The 9,991-nt window shown below is 50.8% G+C and overlaps 1 protein-coding gene across 1 annotated transcript; it reads left to right on the forward strand.

The window, feature by feature from the left end:
• Nucleotides 1–2,264: 2,264 nt before the first annotated feature.
• On the forward strand, nt 2,265–6,129 carry LSM2 (LSM2 homolog, U6 small nuclear RNA and mRNA degradation associated). Its single transcript, XM_066581602.1, has 5 exons — nt 2,265–2,405; nt 3,091–3,158; nt 3,363–3,393; nt 5,081–5,140; nt 5,272–6,129. Exons 1-5 carry the CDS (start codon nt 2,403–2,405, stop codon nt 5,395–5,397), a joined length of 288 nt encoding a protein of 95 aa, XP_066437699.1. The 5' UTR covers nt 2,265–2,402; the 3' UTR covers nt 5,398–6,129.
• The last annotated feature ends 3,862 nt before the right edge of the window (nt 6,130–9,991 follow it).

Genomic DNA, 9,991 nt, shown 5'->3' on the forward strand with positions numbered 1-9,991 from the left:
CGAACAGTGCACGATGGCGGTGCGTTCAGACACAACGATTATAGTTCAAAAGACGGCTTCTGGGCAAAGTTTGGGAGATAATCGTTGTGTCTAAATGGGGTATTAGTCTTGGTTCACATTTTAGGTCGGGTTCACACATTATGCGGTGCTCACACATTGGGCCAGACTCATTCATTAGGCTGGGTTCATATTAGACTTGGCTCATATATTAGGCTAGGTTTACACATTATACTGGCTTACACATTAGGCAGGATTCATATTAGGACAGGTTGATGCGTTAAGCTGGGCTCAAAAATTAGGATAGGCTTACACATGTGCCTGGGTTCACCTTAGGCTGGGCTGACACATTATGACACATGTATGGGATCATCTGGGACGCCAACTTCCACAACCTACAAATTTGCACGATCTAGAGCAGTGGTGGCGAACCTATAGCACGCGTGCCAGAGGCGGCGCGCAGAGCCCTCCCTGCTGGCACGCTTCGCCGTTGTCCGCTCACCACGTTAAAAACTGGCAGGGGCCGCGGCTCCCCTGCCGTCATTCACTTAGCTGCGCTGCTATCTGCGCTGAACCTGGCACACACTATGATGTCAGTGTGCAGCCGGGATCCTCCTCCCCTGATGTCTCCTACTTGGTTCCACGAGACCAGGGGGAGGAGGCGTGCGGCAGCACACTGACGTTACAGAGTGCACCGGGATCACCGCCGAGCAGGAGAGCAGCAGAGCTTCCACGAGGAGGAGGGGGGAAGTATGTGGGTTTCGATGGCGAGATGGGGGGGGGGCCGCTGTGGGGTGTCACTATTATACTGGGGGCCGCTGTGGGGTGTCACTATTATACTGGGGGCCGCTGTGGGGTGTCACTATTATACTGGGGGCCGCTGTGGGATGTCACTATTATACTGGGTGCCGCTGTGCGATGTCACTATTATACTGGGGGCCACTGTGGAGTGTCAATATTATACTGGGGGCCGCTGTGGGGTGTCCATATTATACTAGGGGCCGCTGTGGGATGTCACTATTATACTGGGTGCCGCTGTGGGATGTCACTATTATACTGGGGGCCACTGTGGAGTGTCAATATTATACTGGGGGCCGCTGTGGGGTGTCAATATTATACTAGGGGCCGCTGTAGGGTGTCACTATTATACTAGGGGCCGCTGTAGGGTGTCATCATTATGCTGGGGCTGCTGTTGGGGGGGGGGGGTCATTATTACTGCTGGGGTAGACAGCATGCAGATTTTAACTGCTTTTTGGATGCGGAAATGCTGCAGAATTTTCCGCTGAGGACATTCTGCAGTATTTCTGCATCCAAAAAGCAGTGAAAATCTGCACCCTGTCTATTTTGAAGCGGCCCTGTCCCTTTTAGAATGTCAGGGGTAAAATTATACGTCGTGATAAGCCCCGCCCCCTGATGTGTTGGCACTTTGCGATAAATAAGTGGGTTTTGCGTTGCAGTTTGGGCACTCGCTCTCTAAAAGGTTCGCCATCACTGATCTAGAGGCTCAGTTACAGCAAATGTAAGTAGTATGCTGCAGGATACCAGAACCTGTATGCCTCCATGACTCCTGTATCCAATCTTGTATCTAAGCTAGAGGTGGTACAACAGGGTACTAGAGCCTCCATGCCTGCCCGTATCACATCTTATATCCAAGCTAGAGGTGGTACCACAGACTGCTAGACCCTCCATGCTCGCCCGTATCACATCTCGTATCCAAGCTAGAGGAAATACAATAGGGTACTAGCGCCTCCATGCCCGCCTGTATCACATCTTGTATCCAAGCTAGAGGTGGTACAACAGGGTACTAGAGCCTTCATGCCCCCTGTATCACATCTTGTATCCAAGCTAGAGGCGGAATGTAAGTCTGGCTGTGTGTACACGGCTCTAGTATTAGTCCTGGCCCGGCACCAGCAGCTCGCTGCGGTATAATACTAGCGCAGTAACGTATGTATTTCTTATACTGCGGTGTGTTCTTGTCTACAGTATAACTCAGCGGCGGTTAGCAGCGCTCTGGCATCACCATATGGCGATATTACTGCGCGGTTTAGTGCTGCTGTCCGCAGTATAGCTGCTGGCAGCGGCTCTCTGGCAGCTCATGTACTGGGGACACTTCTGGGAGCAGCTGTCAGATCACATGACACACTGGAGCATTCACCACCTCGGGGTCAGCCGGGGGGAAGGGTGGGGAGAAGCGCGGGTCTCCAGTAACATGGCCCCCAGCCGGAGCCCGCACACAGTACCACGTGTTCTCCCCTCTGGAATCTACCAGTGCCGTGAAACCATGTTCTGATTGGCTGACGAGCTCTCGCGACATTTGCGGCATTAAACAAAACGTGAGGCGCCGTCGTTACTACCTTCTGTTTCCGTGGAGTCGGAGGATCCTGAGTGACGGCGTCGCCATCGCCATGGTGAGAGCGTATGATACCCCTCCTGTGGAACTACAAGTCCCAGCATTCGTCAGCCGTTGTACTACCTGTTAATATCTCCCCGGGGAATTCTGGGACTTGTGGTTCATGAAGGCCAATGTCTTTACTTTCCTGTGTTTGTGAGAGGAACCGCTCCGGTGTGAATGTGGCTTTATGGTTGGGGAACGGGTCAGTGAATGTCCAATGTTAGTCTGGCTCACACGGGAGTGAAGTCTGTCGGTGTGATACCGTCTCCCTCCACCAGGGTGAGCCTGTGTAACCCCACTAGATGAGCGCGGTTGGTTACATTGTATCAGCTGGCAGCTGCCTCTTCATCTGGATACAATGGTAGCGCGCTCATCTGTATTGCAGGACATATTTGGCAGCGCCGCTCACATCGGTCGCAGGGTCCGTTTGGCGGCTCTGGCGTAGAGTCAACGGGTAAAAAGGGTCACAGTGTGGTGTACCCTGATCTCCGGGAAAATGTCAGGTGGCCCCTGTTGTGTTCAGCGCGGTCCGTCCGGCGCTGTTCGTGTCCGTTGTAGGACAGAGCCTGCTTCCATGATGGAGCGAGTAGATGAAGGCGGAGTGCCGGTGGATGGCCTCTCATGTTCCCGTTCACTGCCAGCAAGCGGAGGTGGTGTCGTTGCTGCAGCGCTGTCATCGGCTTCTCTTCTTCTCTCCTCAGCTCTTCTATTCTTTCTTCAAGTCTCTGGTGGGGAAGGACGTTGTGGTGGAGCTCAAGAATGACTTGAGGTGAGTGATCGGCGCGGCTCCCGTTCTGTCGTAGTCCGGTGAGAAGAGACCTCCAGATGGTGACAAGAAGCACGCTAGCGACCGGTAGTAAGCGCAATGCGGCATCCGGCGTGGGGGGTGACCAGAGCCAATGGCGCCAGCGCTCTCCACACACCTGTGCCCTCCTGTTACATGACTGATGGCGGTTGTCTTTATCTCTTGCAGCATCTGTGGGACCCTGCACTCCGTAGATCAGGTAAGAGATGCCTGTATGGCGGCATCCGGTGCCCCCTCCAATGCACATTAGTCTGCGTCCCGCCACACCCTGTGGCTACGACCAGCAGTCACCTGATGTGTATGACCAGCTGTAGGCGCTGCTGTACTCCCTGACAGACCGTAATACCGCACTGTAGCGCTCCCCTCCTGTGAGTCACGGGCTACATGTCTGTGGGGACCGTATTATATACCGCTCTGAGGTGGTATACAGCCGCTATAATCGTATGCAGCGAGCTGCGGAAGTGTGACCATTACTGAGCAACACCTTAGGGTGACGTGTTTGCCGCAGCATTTACAGTAGGGGTGGATGAGATTTTGAAAAGCCTGCCCGCAGGCTGCAGAAATGGCCTCTTCTCAACGAGGGGCCGAACTCCACACGGAAATGTACGATAAAACCCACTTCAAACTCTGCCCAAAATGTTGCTGGTTTGAAGGTGGACTTTCCACTGTGAACATTCCACTGCAAATCGCCCCCTGTGTGGACCCAGCCTTACAGATCTCGCCTAAAGTCAATTCACTGTGAACATACATTACTTATCTTGTATTATACTCCAGAGCTGTACTCACTATTCTGCTGCTGGAGTCACTGTGTATATACATTACTTATCCTGTCTAAAGGCCTATTTACACTGGACGAGTGTTGGGCAAACAATGCCCGACACTCGTCAATGTATCCCCAAGCTCCCGTGGAGCTAACAGCTGGCTCGCACATGGAGCGGCCAGCAGGGGGCGAGGCAGTGCAGGAGATTTTCTCTCCTCTCGCTCCCCCGCCCCTCTCCATTTATATAACACAGCCGCTGTTCGAACTGCACGATGAGCAATGATCATCGTGCCATTTAAACAGCCGCTGTGTATCTCAATGGAGAGGAACGAGAGGAGAGAAATCTCCTGCACTGCCCGCCCCCTGCTGGCCGCTCCGTGTGCGAGACAGCTCTGCTAGCTCCCGTGCAGGAGCGTGGGGATTCAGGGACAAGTGTCAGGCATTGTTTGCCCAGCACTCGTCCAGTGTAAATGGGCCTCTATACTCCAGAGCTGCACTCACTATTCTGCTGCTGGAGTCACTGTGTACATGCATTACTTATCCTGTACTGATCCTGAGTTACATCCTGCATTATACTCCAGAGCTGCATCAGTGAAGGTAAAAAAAAAAAACATTAAACGACTAAACAACTTTAATTTAAATTAAACAATGGATAAGTAATGTATGTACACGGTGACTCCAGCAGCAGAATAGTGAGTGCAGCTCTGGAGTATAATACAGGATGTAACTCCGGGTCAGTACAGGATAAGTAATGTATGTACACAGTGACTCCAGCAGCAGAATAGTGAGTGCAGCTCTGGAGTATAATACAGGATGTAACTCCGGGTCAGTACAGGATAAGTAATGTATGTACACAGTGACTCCAGCAGCAGAATAGTGAGTGCAGCTCTGGAGTATAATACAGGATGTAACTCCGGGTCAGTACAGGATAAGTAATGTATGTACACAGTGACTCCAGCAGCAGAATAGTGAGTGCAGCTCTGGAGTATAATACAGGATGTAACTCCGGGTCAGTACAGGATAAGTAATGTATGTACACAGTGACTCCACCAGCAGAACAGTGAGTGCAGCTCTGGAGTATAAACTGTTGTACAGCTCAGTAAAATGTTACTCTTTCTTCTTGCAGTATCTGAATATCAAGCTGACGGACATCAGTGTGACGGACCCGGAGAAGTATCCGCACATGGTGAGGCTTCAATTTGTCCTGTTTGGTGGACTCTGCAGCTGTTGTAATAAGCACATGCTGGGAGTTGTAGTCCTGCAGCTGCAGGTTGTGAAGCGCTGACATGATGTAGCTTATCCTGTCATCTCTTTCAGCTCTCGGTGAAGAACTGCTTCATCCGCGGCTCGGTGGTCCGCTACGTCCAGCTTCCGGCCGATGAGGTGGACACCCAGCTGCTGCAGGATGCTGCACGGAAGGAGGCGGTCCAACAGAAACAGTGATCGCCGTTTACAGATCAGCATCTGTGCCACCTCACCTCCCAGCGAGTCACATCGAATTGTGGCACTTGGACTGTTGATAATTTAAGTCACCAGCGTCTCCTGCTGACAGTCATGTGGGTTTTTTTTTATTATATATATTTTTTTGCCCCTCAGAGTGTAATACCACTTTGTTCCTGCTGGTGTCACCGGTGACCTCTGTGTACATGAAGAAAGTGCTAATAAAGGGTTAATCTTGTCCATCTATCTTCCCTGTGCTGGAGGCATGAGGCACAGCTACCCTGGCCTTCCTCACATTGTTATGGCTCCCAGCAGTCTGTTTGGGGCGCTAGACAATATTGTTGCTCCTACTAGGTTAACCCTTTCTGTGCATATTGTAAATGATGGGTGCACTTTAAATGTGGACCTTATCAAGTTTGGGGGATATATTTCCCCACCCCAAACCAGCACCACTGTCATGCATGGCTTGTCTCTAGACCTGCAGTACTGGGGATGGCCTGTGTAAGTGAGTGGAACGTCCGTGTAACCAGCAGCCTGCTCATCTCTGGATCCAGCATGTAGTCAGCAGAGTTGGTGTGGTGTTTGTGTGGTTTTTTTTTTTCTCTCTCCCCTTTTTGTGAAGATTTGCGCCATTTTTTTTTTCTAGCCTCCGGTGAGAGGCGTACGGGACTGAGAGTTGGTTCTATTTTTACGTTTATAAATAAAGTACTTTTGGCTCCTCCGTGGCCCACCGCAGCCTGCAGTGATTGGTTTCTGTGTCTGTAAATGTAACTGCTATACCGTCATTGGCATCTTCCAGTCTAACTGCCCCCTTTGGATGTATGGCCATAACTAACTGGATGAGAGCAGTCACCAGAGCAGAACACCTTTTGTCTTCTTAATTATACTGAGGTGGGTGCTGCTATACAGTGTGGATTTGGGAAGGGGACCAGTCTGTACAGGGAGGAGACTCGGTCGGTACATCTTGGCCAGTCTCCTAGTGTTTGACAAGTGGGTTCTGCATCCAGGGGCTCTTTAAAGAGGTTGTCCAGGATTACTTCTGAACACAGCGCCACCCTTCTCTGTGGGTTGTGGCTAGTATTGTAGTGCAGCTGAGCTGTAATACCACATGCAACCATTAGACAGGAGTGGTGCTGTTTCTGGGAGAAAACCGCTATGTTTTTCTACTTCTGCGCACCCCTCCGACCTCCCATTAGTGACAGCAGCGAGCGGCGGCTGCTTGGATGCAAGAAATTTCAAGCTCCCGTTTAATATTTTGACCCTATCTCCCCATGAGGGACTTCAAGGAAGACTGCGCTGCCTTATTCCATAACATGATGTTATCTACAGCCGCCAAACCCGGCGTAGGAGAGGTTAATAATGTTTATATGGTGCCAACATATTCTGTAGCGCTTTACAAATTGGGGAAACGATATAAACAATAGGTCATAACACCCAGTAATAAACGGATGCACCTCTTGAACAATAGGGGTGAAGGTCCTGCCCCATGCCCTCAGACTATATGGGTGCTATACGTAGACATAAAGTCCAAACTAGGTCAGGTGGGGATGCACGTTAGAGGGAAGGGAATCCCACTTCATTACATCATGATTTGGGATGCCAAGTTGCACCTCGTAATTAGTGTGTGTGTGTGTGTGTGTGTGTGTGTGTGTGTATATATATATATATATATATATATATATATATATATAAATTGTATAACACTTAGAGATGAGCGAGCGTACTCGGAAAAGCACTACTCGCTCGAGTAATTTGCTTTATCCGAGTATCGCTGTGCTCGTCCCTGAAGATTCGGGTGCCGCTGCGGCTGACAGGTGAGTCACAGGGGAGAGCGGGCGGGAGAGAGGGAGAGAAAGATCTTACCTCCGTTCCTCCCCGCTCTCCCCTGCAGCTCCCCGCTCCGTGCCGGCACCCGAATCTTCAGGGACGAGCACAGCGATACTCGGATAAAGCAAATTACTCGAGCGAGTAGTGCTTTTCCGAGTACGCTCACTCATCTCTAATAACAATGTATTAAGCTTGACAAAGGTACAGCAATAGTGCTGAAATGCGTAGCGAAATAAAAGATTATATTATTAGAAGCTTCTAGTTCATGATGGCGCGGGTATGTTTTTATAGTATATAGTTGTGTGTGTCCAGGAGCAGAGCACCACAGATAGCTGGTGCTCATCCTGAGTTTGCCTCACTGACCTGTTGCTGTCAAGTTGCCCTTTTCCTGCACATGTGAGTAAGACCACATTTACACTGACAGATGATCGCTCAAACAACAGTTGAGTGACAGTTTTGAGCAATCATCTTTGCATGGTCTATAGTAGCGAAGTAGAACATAAGCAAACAGCTGTAACACCTCGAGTCCTGCTGTGAACTACCAGTGGGACATGGGCTGTAAGAATCTTATCAGCGCTGCCGACTGTGATAATAGCCTGCACTGCTAAGAGTTCATAGCTCAATTCAAGAAAACTAGAATTGAGCGATGAACGACTCCTGCATGAAAACTGCACAATGTCCCTGCATTTAGAAGCAACAGGTATGGCTCAAAAGGCGGCTTTGAGCGAGAATCGTCGGGTCTAAATGGGCCATAAGCTGTATCGTACCAGTAAAGTTCAACGGTCATTGCCTGTTCCCAGTGACCAAGTTATCAAGTTCCAATTGTGTGTGTGTGTGTGTGTGTGTGTGGGTGTGTGTGGACTCTCTTTATATAACCGCCAGATAAACTTCGTCGAGAAGGAGCACTGGCGTCACGCATGACAACTGCAAGTCTACCGCACTTATACAGGTAACCGCTGTCCCAGCATTGCCTGGAAGAGGTCTAGCGGTGCTCTGGGGCGGAGTCTGGTAGAGCCACCGTGACAAGTGCCATCTCTAATCCGCCAGCTCCTCAGCGTGGACCTTGTATCTTGGTCGTTGTTGGGACACCACAATGGTGCCACACACTGAGATGGAGAGATCCGGTTTACATCAGTCAGTAGACAGCAGAAACGCGAGGGTTTGTTTGAGAGATTCAGTTTTAAAGCGCAGACATGGTGTTTCTGAGACAGCGGACAGTCAGTCACTGGCGCTTGTAGCTGAGGTGTGATGTCACGGGAGGACGAATAGAATAACGTGGTTCTGGCCTGATCGCAACGTCATGCCAAGACTAAAGTGGATACGTTTAACTTGGCATCATCCCCTGATTCTGCAGACATGATTATCGGTCTGCACCCCGTGGAGGACCCCCAGTCTCCCGTTACTAATCTCCCCTCCCTTCTAGGATAATCCGGAGACGCAGCGTCTGGCGGTTGTGTGTTTGCCTGCAATGGGTGCCGATAGTCACCAGAATAGTCGCCCAAATGAGTGATTTCAGGTGACTGTCGGCCCGTGTCCACGTCCCCCGTTATAGCGCTGACCCAGACGTTACTCAGTTGTCGCCAGTTGTTTCGTTTCAGCTCCAGTGAAACGACTGCGGAGCGGCTTCTCCCTCAGTATAAACAGAAGACCCTCAATCCGTGAGCGGGTGATTGGGGTGATCTCCAGCGCTCCGCCTCCATTCACTGGGCGATAGTGGCTGGTATGGCTGTGAGTCGTAGTGTGTGATGCTACCATAGGATAATGATGGGGACTCTGCTTAGTAGGGTCACCTGTGACCACCAACTAGGTGTGCACCTGCTAAGGGCGCAAAGGGGGGGGAATTGGGTAAAAGGCGCATTCAGGACACGACCAAGAAACCAATGAATAGTGATGAAGCTGGCTGGGATGGGAGATGTAAGGACAAGGCTATCATTCCGCCATAAGGCCGACTGCACACAAACGGATTTGCATTGCAGAATCCACTGTTGGCGTCCGCACCGTGGATCCACAGCAACGGATTTGCGCTATGAATAAGTCTTTTTTGCGAGCGTATCGGCGCGTTTTACTGTGAAGGTTTCCCTATTGATTTACCGCCTTCTGCCTAAGCAGTGACAACATACAATGTGGCGCTGACCACGGGTCGTCAGCAGCAGGTAAGTCGGCAGCTAGGAAGCCGCGCTCCAGGATGACGCTCGTGCAAGCCATTAGCCAGAACACGTCTCTATCTGGAGGACTCAAAGCGACCATTACATGTCCGACCCTGACAGTACGCCTCCATCTCGAGGAGGGGGTGAGAGGAGCAGAACTATCAGACCACCATGGAGTTTCCTGTGAAGTACGAATGAAACCAGTATAACGTACAAAGCGTAATAACTACCTATAATAAGTATGAACCAGGCCGGAATCTGCGCAAATTCCCCTGCAGCGCCCCCGCAGGAGTAGGCAAGCATCACATCGTCGTAAAGGTGCAGTCTGACTCCCAGGACATGAGAGGATTAAGGTGTCATCAGCGGCTGCTGTGAGGGACGCCATGACTAATGAGGAAGCCGCTTCTCTTTGATGGTCTCATATTCGGGGAAGCGTTTGATCGCTCGCTACACGCAGCGCAGGACTCCTGCAGGTAGGGGCTTCTTATTGGTGGAGGATGGTGGTCTGTTGGTCATGTGACTGCAGATATCCTGCAATTAGTGATGGATCTACGGTGACACTTTGGGGGCAGAAAACTGAAACCACGCGCGGAATGGTCGCCACCGACTATAACGGTGTGTGT

This window comes from Eleutherodactylus coqui, chromosome 10 (assembly GCF_035609145.1).
Source record: "Eleutherodactylus coqui strain aEleCoq1 chromosome 10, aEleCoq1.hap1, whole genome shotgun sequence".
Classification (NCBI taxonomy): Eukaryota; Metazoa; Chordata; class Amphibia; order Anura; family Eleutherodactylidae; genus Eleutherodactylus; species Eleutherodactylus coqui.